General features: G+C 34.9%; 1 protein-coding gene across 1 annotated transcript; it reads right to left on the reverse strand.

The window, feature by feature from the left end:
* Positions 1-2,659: 2,659 nt before the first annotated feature.
* Positions 2,660-15,219, reverse strand: LOC107864439 (signal peptide peptidase-like 5). Its single transcript, XM_016710802.2, has 14 exons — positions 14,938-15,219; positions 13,070-13,228; positions 11,464-11,575; positions 11,239-11,358; positions 8,927-9,048; positions 7,567-7,737; positions 5,820-5,854; positions 5,574-5,727; positions 5,289-5,342; positions 5,096-5,188; positions 4,014-4,156; positions 3,519-3,589; positions 3,109-3,192; positions 2,660-3,025 (listed from the first exon to the last, which is right to left on the reverse strand). Exons 1-14 carry the CDS (start codon positions 15,043-15,045, stop codon positions 2,928-2,930), a joined length of 1,524 nt encoding a protein of 507 aa, XP_016566288.2. The 5' UTR covers positions 15,046-15,219; the 3' UTR covers positions 2,660-2,927.
* Positions 15,220-15,717: the final 498 nt, after the last annotated feature.

Below are 15,717 nucleotides of genomic sequence, written 5' to 3' on the forward strand. Positions count from 1 at the left end.
TTGGTTGTTATTATAACTTAGTGGTTTTTGGAATATGAAATGAGAGGTGAATGAGTGAGAAAATGAGAAGAATAGTTAATGCAATTAACGTTTAAACGTACATTTGCACTTCTCCAACTTTAATATGATAAAATCAAATACCGTACCGAATCAAAATTTAATTTATTGATTATCAAATTACCGAATCAATATTAATAAGTATGATATATGATATCTATATTCAAATATTAATTACCAAATTATCAAATCCAAACTTTAAAAAACAAACCGAATACCGAACAACCACCCTCTACGTATAACAGGTAGTACACTAGGAAAGAACAGCAACAAAGGTCCATGAATTTGGAATTCAACAAAGGCGGGCGGTATAATATATAGTATATAATTTTTAAATTTTTATAACTTAAAAGGTATAATACAGATGATTTTTTTTGAAAAAAAAAAAAAACAATACTGATAGGAAGTACTCTCTTCGTCTCAAAATAATTAGCATCTAAGTTAATAGAAACCTTATTTAGTATTATTTTTGTTTCTTTTTTTCGAATATATTACCAAGTTTCAGGAGATTTTTTGGAATGACTAATACTATTGTCTATTAGATTAGTTTTATATATATATATATATATATATATATATATATAAGGTAAATATCGAATATCAAACGGTATTAATAGCTTGAACCAAACCCAATTTTAAATACTGAAATATTAAAATTTTACACCAAAATACCATATCAAATATCAAATTACTGAATACCAATTACCAAAAATTTTGATTCATTTTGATAATTTGATTTTTGATATTTTTTGTCCAACCCTAGTTATATGGGGCCAAACAAAATATTAACGTAGTGTAAAAAATTAAAATAAAAGAAGCATTAAATTATAATAAAATGTTAAAAAAGATGAGTAAATAGGAACCGAGGGAGTAACCAATAGGAAACTTAAAAGCCTAGTGTTATCCTCCGTCCATCTTTACTTGTTCATTATTGATCTGATTTATTTTTAAGAATAGTAAATAATTTAGATACTTTTACTGTAATGTCGTTTAAAATGAATTTAAATGCATTGGGCGTGAATAATATTTAATAATAAGGTAAAATAAACATAAAATTTTTCAAACTTGACAGTTATTATTGGATATTTATTATTAACATATCATCCTAGACCCTGCGTGTAGAGGGGGCTTTGATGCATCGAAAAGTCTTTTTTTTTTTTTTTTAAGTATGAGTATATTAAACTAATTAAAATAAATATTTTTTAAACTCGATAAATATTATTGAATATTTATTTTTAATGTACTGGACAAGTAAAGATGTGACGGAGGAGAAGCAAACTTAGAAGACTTTGGATTCTTTACTTTCGTTATCGTACCCATGTCAACATGATATGGGTATGGGTGTGGAATCTGTACCCGATCTGATCAACTAATTTTTGGGTACTTTGACCAAAATCGACTGAGAAAGTCCTGACAGATTTAAGTAATTTTGTAATCAATACAAAAGCTAAGGTGAAGTTGAAGAAAATGGAATACCGTGTATATAGAAATATTTATGTCATTACTTTTCCTTTTATCTTCTTTCAGAATTTTCTTCTTGAACAATATTTTCTCCTCAACTTTTCAACATAATATCTTATAATTTATGTTTCATAACTTTATTTTAGATATTTAAATTATTTTTCGCCGAATTTCCGCACTCGTACCCATCTTAGGTCCACATCCTCAGATCTCTAAATTGAGATTGTGAAGGATCCGACCTCTAGATCCATACCCATATCAGACACCCGCACCCGAGTTCGAGCAGCTTAGATTAGCACGTAGGAGTATAAATTTTACATAATTTTTTTTAAAAAAATTAATTAAGAGTGTGATTTAACTAATATGTCCCTTATTGATTCTTTAATCTTCATCTATTTACGTATCTCGTCAATTATTTTGAGATGGAAGGAGTATAAATTTGAGTTTTATTTTTTGACTTTACATTGGCGTCTGGATTACATGTGCAAAAAGATGGCTTGAAATTCTTTTTTTTTTTTTCGCAATTTCTTTAGTTAGCTGATCTACGAAAAGAGTAAACCTAGCCTACCTGAACGTCGAAGAAAATCCCGAGAATTTTTTAAACCACCGATTTTCCCTTCTGAGAAGCTTTCACAAGCTCATGACAACAACAATATAGAAAAGGACGTAATTAGGGGTGTGCATCGATCGGTTCGATTCGATTTTATGTGTTATTGGTTTGGTTTACCGATTTTAGATTTTTAGATATGTAAAACCAATAACCAACCAATAAGGTATTTTCTTATCGGTTATCGATTTTTGATCCTTAACGGTTCGATTTTTGGTTTGATCAATAAGAAAATACTCATAAAATAGAAATAGTAACAACAAACATAAAAAAATGAAATCTTATAATTACCGTCAAAATCCTACACAATGCATTTTAAATCTTCAAACTTGAATTGAATGTTAGTTCAGAAAAAAGAAACTGAATCCTAATTGTTGGAAGCTACTAAACGCTTCAAGCTTTCCAATACGATAATACCCGTAAACCGTTAATTCAATAGCCTTTTTATCGGTTCGATTTTTGCACACCCTGGACGTAATAGAAGTACAAAAAAACATCTACAATAAGGAATTTCTCTATTATTTGTAATAATAATGACAAGAATGGGAATTATTTGCTATTGAAAATAATTCAATGATTTACAACATTATTGTTCTGTTATATTTACATAACGATCAAGGTAAAGTTGCAGTTAGATTAATTGAAGGATTTAAATATACATAAAAGAGAAGAAGGAAATTAAAGTAAAGTAAAAAAAAAGTTCTTTTGTAAAACTTCAAACTCTATAAACAACTTCTGCAGCATGAAGCATACACTAATGGCTTGTGCTTTGTCACCTTTATATATACTTTCGAAAGCCTTATCACGCGCTTCCTAGACGCGCTTCAGCCATTTTTTCTTCGCTATTGTTCCAAAGGTCTTTCAGTTCGCGTCTCACTGCTCCCAGTACCACGCAAGTTCCTAGACGATAAAGGTTTTAAAACGGTGAAAAACTTTAACAGTTGATGAAAATCAACTGTGTGGTCGTTATAGTTTTGTCATACCTAGTGTGCATGGCACGAGATACAGGAGAGCCGGTTGGCCGTGTCCACGCATTAAATACAAGCCCAAGTAGGTAATGCAAAGACCTGCACGGATTTTAGATTGATCAAGACGAGGAATGAATGAATGAAATGCGGTGTTGTATGATTCATAAGCAGGAATTGTATTGAAATCGTTAAAGAGGTTAGAATATGAAACTCAAGGACCGTGGCTGTTTCAATTACGGGGATGAAAACAGGATAGTTCTGAGTTTTGTCGGTGCTTATGGTCTCGAGCAAGTAAGACCAGCAGTAACATATACAAAACGGATATGAAATAACACACAGTATGAGCAGATAGACGCAGAAAGAGCCAGAAAAAACAACATATAAGTCGAAAAATAAGAAGGAAGGAACAAAAGAGAAGTGCCCACCAGTCCCGTAACCAACCATCAGCCAAAGGAAGTATCCGTTTAGTAATGTCTTGTTTTTAGCTTCGTCAAATCTGCAAACGAAAAAAGATTGAGAAGGACGGGTACTGAGATAAATTCAGAAGTCAAAACTAAAATACACGTCACTCTGTAGAAAGGACGGGTGAATTTAGACAAACTGAGAAGCTAAGTTGATTTGAAAACATCCTCAAATGAATCTCACAAACATTTATCCGATCTTTGTTTTTGCATTTTTTAACCATTGTCATAGGAATGATTTGTAACACTTGTAAACTGGAATATTTCGCGATGTTTGCATAACGAATAAGGATTTCCGTCAAAACATTTGCGATTAAAATTCATATATAGTCACTCTCCTTATAGACGACTAAAATAAGAATATCTGTAAGAACAAAGATAGAGAAGTAATATGCAAAAATGAAGTTTTAATCGAGGTGATGTACTAAAGCTTTACTTTCAGAAAGAGAGCAAAAATACCTGTACGTAAAGCAAATTAGCAAACCGGGGAAGAGAATATCCCCAAAGCCGAGCATATCAAATCCTTTATAAGGATCTGTTAGTTTAGGAACTCTCAGAAGCATCGGAATTGATTCTCCACCAGCTTTCTTACCTTTAGCAACCTATAAGAGAGGCCAAATCCAACCACGCGGAAAATTAATGACAGATACTGAAGAATTAAACTATCTTCTGGTATGAAGTGCGTGGCAAGAAGCGCGTTTAACTCAGCTTAATAAGGAAAGCAACCAGTATTAACCACATAAAATGCAATTAAGATATCAAAAGATAAAAGATAAATCACACGGATACATCTTTATGTTTTGAACAATCCGGAGCAGCTTCATAAAAATCATTACCTTGTTTCTGCGCAAAACATTTGAGTAATTTTGTGTATTTTCCACAATCCACATCGACAAGTTAAACAACCAAAAGCGTTCAATAAGGTTATTTAGCTACTACTACTTTGAACATGCACATATTATGTATGCTAAGCAATGACAAACAAATAAGCAAACAATGTAGCATCATATGAAAGACGAATTGCTAAATGTTTAGCTTGTAATTAACATTATAAATTCTTGTACTTTTAATATGCAGGCATAAATAGGGGAGTAGCTCGTTGTATTCTGGCAGGAATAGAGACGGATTTTGCATTATCGCCTCGGACCAACCAGAGAAGCTGATACAATAACACAAGTTGCAGAAAGCAACGACATCATCAACAACAGAAACTATGCCTTTAGACCTCTAACTCATGATACGATTTGACCACAAACCAATATACCACTGAAGACATCCCGGAAAAAGATTCGCAATCCAGAAGAAGTAAAAAGGGCAGCCCGGTGCACTAAAGCTACCGTTATGCGAGGTGTCCCGGGAAGGGCCCCACCACAAGGGTGTATTGTACGCAGCCTTAACTTGCATTTCTGCCAGAGGCTGTTTCCAAGGCTTGAACCCGTGATCTCCTGATCACATGGCAGCAACTTTACCAGTTACTCCAAGGCTCCCCTTTATACGCATCAGTAGTCCAGACTGAACTTGTAACTAAAGAGAAAACTTACTGAAATCATAACACTATCATGGAATATAGAAGGAGATAGGAAAACCCAGAAGATGTCGTAGACAAACGCGCAGCAGAGAAGTATCGTAGCGATCTAAAAGAGAAGAAATGACATAAATGAAAAGTATATTAGTAGACATAGGTAAAGCAAAACAAGAAATCAACTTCAGTGGTGAATTAAGCTACCAACAAACCTTTATATTAGGCAATTGAGCCAACTGCAGAACAGTGATCATCAACGCAATCCCCTGGCGGAAATAAAGTTCACATTTATTTTAAACAGTATTCAGCTGGTGTAAGTATCTAGAAGAGTGAGACTTGGTGATAACGATGCATAAAACTCTACTGTCCTAGAAATCACAACGCAGATTTAGAAAGATAATTCAAGTAATAACACAACTAAATATCCAACTGCAAATAACGGTCTATCACACAAACAATATGAAACAGTTCAGGAAAAAAATTATAGATTAGCTTACAAGAATGTCTTGGCCAATCCAACCATATGATTCTTTCCGGTTTACTGCCCACCAGATGGCGAATCCCACAGCAAGTACTAGGACAACTAGAGATAGAATAGTGACCTCCCCAAAAAGCGGCAATTTCAATGTTTTCTTTCTACAACTACATTTGCTGCTTAAAAGATTGTACGAAGCATAGTTAAAGATTTAATCAGAAATTCTGAACATAACATGAGATATACATCATGGTTCAATACATCATACCTTAGTATGAGCGTTACTATACAGTTATGCAGTCCCTGAGAAAGAAACAATAATAAAAGTTCAACAAGCAGAAACACTGTTGACCAAACACTAACAGGAATTAGTTTTGCTTAAAAACGTAGAAAGTGCATATGTTCATGATATAATTGCATATGTTGCACAAATCAATTGTAAAAATCAAAAGTATGCTAATAATGTGAAAACTGAACCCCCAAGCACCATATACACTTATGCACCTCAACTTACAGAAAATGGAAGGTAATACATATCGACTTGTACGTCCACATATTACTATTACATCTATAAGAAGACGGAAAGGTTAACTTTTCAAAAGATAATGGCAGGTACAATTATCAAGGTAAATGCATTTATCATTCAAAAGTTGGCTAGATCAGCTGTTCCTACAATCTCGAGTGGGAATCTTAGATAACATAAGGTCTTTGATGCAGCCAGGATATTTAGCCTAAATACACCTCATCAACTGGTGCATTCCCTTGACTTTGCGGTTAAGAAAACATACTTCCATGACAATGTTACCCATAATGATGCCCTGGACCTTTAATGAACTTGATGAGTGCAAGTACTTTATTATTAGAGGGCGACTAAAAAGATAATATGGAAGTGACAACATGCCAGGCACAACTGAGGTGTTTCAAATAACTAACAACTCCAAACCTACTAATTCACTTTGCATGCCCAATAGGAAAATTGGTCTGGTGAGTGAGAGTCTCTTGTAGAGAAAAGTTCAATAACTCAGCCACCAGGTCGCAGAAATGCATGAATCTCGCACATCAAGAAACATTTAACATTTGTAGCACAATTCAAGAGTCAAATGATTGATTTGAACTATTAAACTGATAATGGCATTTAATTTTAACTATTTTAACCTTGTAATCTGGCACAAGTAAATAGAAGAACCAATTCACTGAAGTGAATGCCTCTTCTTTCAGTAATGTGTGAACCAAGTACATCTCCATGGAAAGTGGTTGGGCCTACATAGGATGTTGTCTCAGTGTGTTACGCCAAAATGTGAGGACTTTCCTGCCTTTGCAATACTACAATGATTCAAGTGTATTTCTATCTCCAAGCTCTACGTTTGATGTCTGGGAAGCAATAGTTACTTGTGAAGACTTGGAAAATCCTTAGGTATGAACAAAAAATCGTCTCGACGATCTACTTTACTTGATCATTATGGTATGTGATTGTATCCAATATCCTACAGGAGCTAACACTCCCTAATCCAGAGGTTTCTTTGAATACTTTTATCAGGGGTCTAAGGCAGGAAGTGGGAGCATGATAAAATATTTGTCCACTTGAATGCTAAACTAGACCAGCTATGAAACAGTTACTACTTAAGCACAATGTTAGTTCATTTTCCTGAGTAGTTTTAGATTAGCAGGAAAAACTACTATGAACACGGAAAATATTGCAAGGAGGAATATTATAGTTCAGTAACATAATAATTCAAAAATACATCACAGTATATATTATTAAGCATTGAAAAGCACATTTTTGTCTAAAAATAGTTAGACTTCAAGTTTATATTCTACTTTCTTTGCGTATCATGTGAAGGTGCACAATAATATTATCTTGCTCATCTGTTAGATACTAGATGCATGGCCCAAACTATAAACTAATTCAACAATGACGCATAAATAAGCAGTGCCATAAAATAAGATGGTTTTATCAGACCAAATTGTATTGGCTTAGATGAAAGTCAAGATGGAGAAAAAACAAACTTGAATACCTCAATTCCACCGATACAGAAAAGTATTATCAGCAGCCAGACAAACCACGAAGACATGAAAAAGTAAAGTAGCACCAGAAATGTGGATGCTGAGATGACAAATGCAACAGCAGTCCATGCAGTAATGTGCAGAATTTCTTCATCCTCCTCCTTGGCTGCTCCATCACCATCCTGCAAGGAAAGCAGATCACTTTTTAAGACATTACAGCTATTAATCATCAAGCATGCCATCATTGGGTGTTATCCAGATTTGACACAACAACTAGAAGTAGGAAAACCAAGAACGATATGTCCACATTACACTCATAACATAGAAATATAAATAATAGATATAAATAAATCACTTGTTCAACTATATCTAAATCAGATCAATTGAGGTCATATGTGAATCTTCAGTTCCATTCCGCTCTATTCAGGTATAATCATTGCCAACTAAGCTTGAGGGAATGACCAAGCTTTTTCATTCCTTCTCATTCTCTTCCCTATATTCAACATAACTGTTTTCAAAATCACACACCTGAGAATATTAGGTCTTCTAACACTACACCATTTCCTCAGTCGATCTACCACATGTAACCCCCACCCCATATATTGTAGCTCCATCAACCAAACAGGACTCCATCGCTTGTCACCATAGTGGTTGTCGCCAGTTTTTGAGATCCTCGAAACTGGGCAAGACCTCTAGAATTTCTTCTGTGTATAAGTATGTCTCTCACACACCTTTACCTTTTCTGTTAAGGAAAAAAAGAACCTCTAGACCAAACCATCTCCTCAATCTTGAAGGTTTTCCCATCAATGGCAACGTATCCTTAGAGAGCCCATTCTGTTCCATTCCTTTTAAATTCTGGACTTAATGGATCCAGTTTAGCTTCAGCATACCTCATTTTTCAGTGGAGGTGTTTTGTAGGTGACACCCTACTAGTGGTAGTGATGGGGAAAACACAGATCAGAACCTAGAACATAGAACATATTATTCGGAAAAGCAAATGGTAGAGTAGCGAAAGCCGAAAAGATCACATAGAACATATCAACCTTGGTCAATTCAGATGTATGTCAACTTCCGGGGCAGCTATTGTGACATAGGCAGCTAAGTTTTGAAAGACAACAACTAGTGGCTAATTGTTATATCCAAATTCCACAAGCCAGAGTAAGCTAAATTTACTATATCATCATCAAGATTCAGTGCTGAAAAGCTTAGACAAATAGTCACATACAAAAGCAAAGATGAGATGCTACTAACTGAATTTAAAAGAATATAAGAAGCTGAACATGTCAAATTTGAAAATAAATCAGACAGCTTTTCATTTCTCTTATTTGTGGGGGTGAGGGGGATTTGTGATAGTTCATACTCGTCACTTTCCTTAGGTTTAGTGAACTTTTTCCAAAGAGCTGCACAAACAATTGTTCCAACAGCCATCAACCATATGAAAGAAACCGAGTAATCCACAATAGGGCGATCTGGCGAATATAACATCATCTCCACTGGATTAAGAAAAAGATACCCATATATCAAAAGTATTCCAAGTGAGGTAAAACAACCAACAGGAAATAAGAAGATCGGAACAAAAGATATGAACCAACTACAGAGTTACTATAACAAACTTTGCAAATAAAAAGCCATTTGATGTTAGCCAACACAGCTTTTAAGTCCACATTCTCATCAGCTACCACTGGCATTTTGAAGAGAGAAACTCTAGGCTAATGAGATAAAAATACATCTCAGTAGTTCCATGGATTACATTTGAGCAGAGCTCCATATGCCACTAAAGGAAACTCCAGTTTTGAGTAAATAGCAACCTAATTGCTGGCAACAAGTTTATAGGTGAATAAAGCAGCTTGCAATCCACTACTATGACATTTATCAAATAAATGAATTCAACTCCCAAAATTAGCTCATGAGGTACGGATTAGACAAACAGTTCATCCTCAACCACTTTCGGACTCTAACACTACCCCACACGCATAGGCCTGCCAACTGAAGCGTAGACAACAAAACATGATGCCTAATATTAGGTAAACCAAGAATTGGAATGGGTATGACTCCAACACCATGTTAAAGAAATGAATATTCAGCCTAACTCAGCCCCCAAAGCAAGCTCATTAGGTGAAACAATCCATCCTTCAAACAATGTGGATCCTCTAACAAAAATCAAGAAGGATAAAAGTTGAACTAGCTTTTAAGTTGTAGTCTCCTTAAACGGTTTTGGACAATTCATATATGTTAAATTAGTTTTTGAGTTCTGGAATTAGGCCTATGGTCCTTTTTAACATAGTGTTCGAGTAAGACTCAAATCTAATCTTAGGAAACGACTTAACTTAATAGACAGATGCCGCCGCTGCGAGAAGAGGGAGCAACTTGTCAGGTCTTGCGGTGCACTCATTCCCGTTACGAGAATGAAATGACGCCCCAGCTTGACTCAAGACTAAAGGAATTGAGTTAGGCTGAACTTCCAAAGGTTCATTTTAAAACGGCAATTATAGTTTGCACGGTTCCTAATAATGGAACAATTAGGACGAGCATACAAGTAAAATGCTAGAAATCTCATCTTATTTAAGTCTTCCGCATAATCTGAAGCCACATAGCCTCTAACTAATCACTATCTTTACGTTGTTGAATGTCAGACCAACATCTGTAGACTTTAGTACTGTTTAAGAACTTCAAGATCCATTTCATTGCTCGTCAATGAGATTTCCTAGGACATAACCTATATGTAACCAGACATTTTTTTGAACAGTATTTACTCACTACATTACCAGAGTATGTAATGTCAAGATGAATGTAAACCGTAGAATACATGATTTCAGGGATTTGGGGAATCCTCCTTAATAGAAGAAATATTTTTATTATGTCAGCGCCAATTAAATCAATATTATTAGCTGCAGGTTCGAACTTATTGGTATTTCTATTTCTCCAGATAATATGATGGATCAATCATTTGCTTCATTGGTTCCAACGGAGGCAACTGCAGAATCAGAATGGGCAAGCTATTTCCTTATTACTTCCAGAGTCCGAGGGACTACCCACATAACTAGAATATGGAACACTAAGCATTCACACCATATCTGCATCTTTTTCACCAACATGGCTGCACATGACATGAATTAATCGACAACCGATTGTAAGGTTATGGGTGTGGATTGTTCATGTTGAAATGCTGGAAAAGCTTCTCTAACAAGACTGTCGAGACAAGCAAAGATTTCCAACACCTCTATCCCTTGTTATCTTAATTTACAATATCTTCTTTGAATTACAAGAAACCTTCACCTAAAACTCATTGCTTAACTGCTTTTTGAAAGTATAAACCTGCGACATCCCTTTTGCAATGAAGGCACATCACCAAGATACGACAATAAATAGATGAAGAATCATCTAAAAGCTTTCTACAAACACACAAATGTCATACGACAGGATATTCCAACGATATATGCAACAAGGACCTCTGGTTTGTACCAATAGTTAACCAGCAGGAAATGGGATTACATCTCAACGATATAATAAATATATTTTCATACTTCAAAAGCACTCATTAATATGAATTCTAAGGCATGTAATATAAAGAAAAGTAGATTACATCACAAGCTACTCAACATCTTAACAACAAAAATTACAATCCAAAAGAAAGCTAACCTTCAACAAAACATTTAAGCTATACATATGAGGCAGGGGTTTACCTTTCTTTCCTGACTTCATGTATTCATCAATAATATCTGCCCCCGCCTTAGAAAGTGAAACAACAGGAATGGTTACGTTTGAAATGGTAGAATTATTAGGACAAGCAATCTCCAGAGGACCTAAATAAATGAAGGAAAAAGTAGTGTTGTGTCAGAAAGAAATGAGGGGAAACATATAAAACAGACATTGAGACCTAAGATGACGATGCGAGTCAGAGCTACGACCTTCTTTATCATTTATTAGCACAACACCTCCTGCACCTCCTTGTTGGGCAACCGTGGCCTTGATTATGAAGTCACATTCACCACGACGAATGAGCGCAATAGAGCCTGATAACTAGAACAAATGATATCTCTGCATTATTAATGTATAACAAACACCACCACTATTATTTTCTTTTTGTAGGACATTGTCGAATCTATTTTTACAACAACCAAACAGATAAAGCAAACTTCAGCTTCTCTGCTATTCAAAGTAAAATCAGTTTGTAATAGTTAACTCTCAGTAGATCCTAGTGATAACTCTCTTTCAGGCTATTTTATAATTTGAAATTCCTCAACACTAGCATGTGGTTCCACTTTGGAATAGTACCATGAAAAAGGATATTTTTCCTCTAAAATACCACTTGTATTTGTGTATCTAAAACCAACACAAGCTCAAGAAAGAAAAGACTAAATAATTACCAAGACTCACAATTGCTAATATTTTCACTTGGAAAAACTTATAAACAATCTATGAGCGAGCTTATATGAAGATGAGTTGCTGGACAGAGAGGGGTGAGCATGTTGACGGAACTCAAGATAGAACAAAAGGTTGTTCAGTAAGGTATTTATCCAGTATGTCTTTAGTTCATCAAAGTGATCAAAATGAAGAAGGAAAGATTATGGCTACTTTTGAGCTATCAAGAAATCATTCCTTCCCCGCCCTGTACATAGTTCTACATCATCCTCAACCTCTCGCCATTTCTACTCTTTTCTCCTATTTCAACCCTCCACTGTGACCCACCAGGAAGAAGTATCTCTTCTATTTTCACAAGTGAAACTTACTCTTAAGTTTCCTTATATGCTGAAAACAAGTTGTTCTATGCAGAGATTAGAAGTTTGAGTTAATTTAACTTCCTGATAGGGGACAACGAGATGCTCAATGGCTTAACATTTAGATGCTGTCACGTAAAGTTCTATATCGAAGTTCTTAAAATTGTTTCTTCACTGCTCCTTGATATAAATGAGGTTGGTTCACACTTTAAATTTCTTCATCCTTGTTGAGATTTGCATCAATTTTTAGGACAACTTAATTCTTTGTTGTCCTTTTTAATTTTTTCAGTCCGCATAAACTAATCATGAAATCTCATGATGGGAGATTGTTTGTGAGTTGTTACCGCATCTGACTCTTTCCTTGTCTAGATTGTTTTATTTTGAGCCGGGGGTCTATCGGAAACAGCCTCTCTATCTCACATCTGAGGTAGTGGTATGGACTGCGTACACTTGCCCTCCCCAGACCCCACTTGGTGGGAATATATTGGGTATGTTGTTGTTGTTGTTGTAGAGTAACTGGTAAAGTTGCTGGCATGTGACCAGGAGGTCACGGGTTCAAGCCTTGGAAACAGCCTCTACCAGAATGCAAGGTAAGGTTGCGTGCGATACACCCTTGTGGTGGGGCCCTTCCCCGGCCACCGCGCATAGCGGTAGCTTTAGTGCACCGGGCTGCCCTTTTTTAGAGTAGGACTTGGGGCCAGTGAAAGAACTATGACTATTATTTAATCAAGCAGCAACTTGGACAATGTTTCAGTTATCCACATAAAATTAAGGGTCTGTAATGTGGAGTAAATACCTTAGTGGAGGAAGAAGAACAGCCGTTCAAAGGCTGTGTATAAACAGCAGGCATCCTGGAGGCACGTGACGTCTTAGTCGGTAATACAGACCCAAATGCAGCAGTAGTGCCAACTAATGACTCTTCCTCAGCACCATTTACCCAAAACCTCACCAGCATCTTTAACAAAAAGGAAGAAAAAGAACAATTAACACCGGTAAGTTTCCGTATGTGCAGAAAAGAACTAAATAGAGAATACTTCAAGTCCAATAAAGAAATGAACCAAACCAATCTTCTCCGTTTTATGAAATGCCATCTCTTAAAGATACTATCACGTTGCAATTTTGGTACACATTACTTCTAAATACAACCATAAATATATACTCCTAACGTTCAATTTGTTTGTTTAGTTTTAAACTTGGCACGAAATTTAAGAAACAAGGAAGACTTTTAAATATCATGGTCTTAAAGTAGAGATACATAGAACGTACCAAAAATGTCCTTAATCTTGCGGCCCTAAACATGTCACATGGAAAGTTGGTACTACAGAGTTGCCAAAAAAAAGAAGTGGCATTCTTTCTAAAACGGACTAAAAAGTAGAATAAGACAGACAAATTGAAACGGAGAGAGTATATAATAAACACGAAACGCTAAATGAATCATTGTATTGTAATCTTACAACACACACACCAGCACCTCAAAATTGAACGTTTTTACAGCGGTGGTGTCTGAGCTAGCTTTCACACACCTCGACTGTCCCACCGAGTAACTCAGCCACCACGGCACATAATTAAAACATTATATATCAAATATCTCTAACTTCAGAACCAAATGCCACCAAATTCATGAACCCAAAAGCAAAGCCTCTTCACTCATTTCATATCATCTTATAAACACTACCAAAAAAAAAGATTCTTTTTTTAATCTTCATAACCATGATGTCCAAGCCAGCTTTCACAGACTTCGACTAATTCCTTCAAATACATGTCACCCCCAACCAACAATAGATACCAAACAAAAAAATGATTCTTTCTTTTTATTTTCATAAAAATGATATTTGGAAGTAGCGGTATGGACTGCGTACATTTTACCCTCCCCAGACCCCACTTAGTGCGATTACACTGGGTTTGTTGTTGTTGTTGTTGTTGAACCATGATATTCGTACCAGCTTGCACACACATCAACTAATTCCACGACATACCTTCCACCTCCCACCATCAATAGGTACCAAACCAAAAAAGATTTTTTCTTTTTATTTTCATAACCATGATACTCATACCAGCTTGCACGCACGTCAACTAATTCCACGACATACCTGACACCTCCCACCAGCAACAGACACCAAAACAGAAAAGATTCTTTCTTTTTATTTCATAACCATGATATTCATACAGCTTGCACACACATTAACTAATTCCACTACATGTCTGCCACCTCCCACCAGCAACGGGTACGAAAAAAAAAAAGATCTTGCACGCACATCAACTAATTCTACGACATACCCTCCACCTCCCACCAACAACAGTTACCACACCAAAAATGGTTCTTAACTATTAAAACCTCCCTCATAACAAAACCAAAAAAAAAAAAAAAAAAAAAACCACAACACTATAACATTCCACATAATCAAGAAATCACAATATCAAACAATAAAATCCTACAAAAATCACTATAAAAATTACATTTTTCCACATAATCAAGAAATCAGAATATCAAACAAAAAAATTCTACAAAAATCACTATAAAAATTACATTTTTCCACATAATCAAGAAATCACAATATCAAACAAAAAAATTCTACAAAAACCACTAAAGATAACCTTTTTCCACACAATTTCCACCCAACAAACTCATTTTTCCTATATAAAAAAAGGGTTGAAAAAAATTACCATATTGATTTCATTGCTGCAAGATTTAGTTGCATTTGTAGGTTTAGAATGTGCTGTTGATGATAAAATCAAAATACATAATCCAATAAAATACCATAAAAATGCCATAATTATTTATTCAATATTAATTCTCCCCTTTTTCTTCCTCTATTTTTCTCCCCAATTTTTGAGCTATATTTTCTTCTGCATTGAATTTTTTTTTCTTTTTTTCTTTTTTAGGAAAGTGGGGAAAGGAGGAAGAAAGGAAAAGAAATTCTGTTGAAGAAGTAAACAAACTTAACTGTTTATTTTATTTAAAATAATATTAACTTAAATATATTCAGTAAAATTATCAATTGTGAATTTAAAAATTCCAACTTATATTAATAAAATGTGAAATTTTATGATTTGTTGCATTTATAAATACAAATAACAGAAAGATAAATGTGAATTTAAATGATTTCATTTCATAATAACTTTTTATACTATGTGAAATAAGAGGAATGAAAGAGAAATAGTGGAAAAGAATAATTTGATAAAAGAAAAATAAAAGAAAATTTTAGAATATTTACTATAGCATTTAATTTCACAACATAATTTTCATTTTACCTTTCAAAATTGGATAATGAAGCTACACTCTCTTAATTATACACAATTTCACCAAAAAAATTATACACAATTTCACCATCATGGGTTGTGTAGTGGTGGGACTACTCCACTTTTTCGAGCCCTAGGTATGGAGAAAATCTTGTTGGGAGTGTCCCCCTCAGAACGGGCCCTGCAATGCGCGATCTAAATTAG

Source organism: Capsicum annuum, chromosome 3 (genome assembly GCF_002878395.1).
Source record: "Capsicum annuum cultivar UCD-10X-F1 chromosome 3, UCD10Xv1.1, whole genome shotgun sequence".
NCBI lineage: Eukaryota > Viridiplantae > Streptophyta > Magnoliopsida > Solanales > Solanaceae > Capsicum > Capsicum annuum.

What these genes read in the sequence shown, in the direction of transcription:
- LOC107864439 (XM_016710802.2), bottom strand. Translation starts at nt 15,045, where the DNA reads ATGGCATTTTTATGGTATTTTATTGGATTATGTATTTTGATTTTATCA. An exon ending in ATGATAGTGTTATGATTTCA is followed by an intron (nt 4,157 to 5,095) that starts GTAAGTTTTCTC and finishes CCTCTCTTATAG; the next exon opens with GTTGCTAAAGGTAAGAAAGC. An exon ending in GATGGTTGGTTACGGGACTG is followed by an intron (nt 3,193 to 3,518) that starts GTGGGCACTTCT and finishes AAATCCGTGCAG; the next exon opens with GTCTTTGCATTACCTACTTG.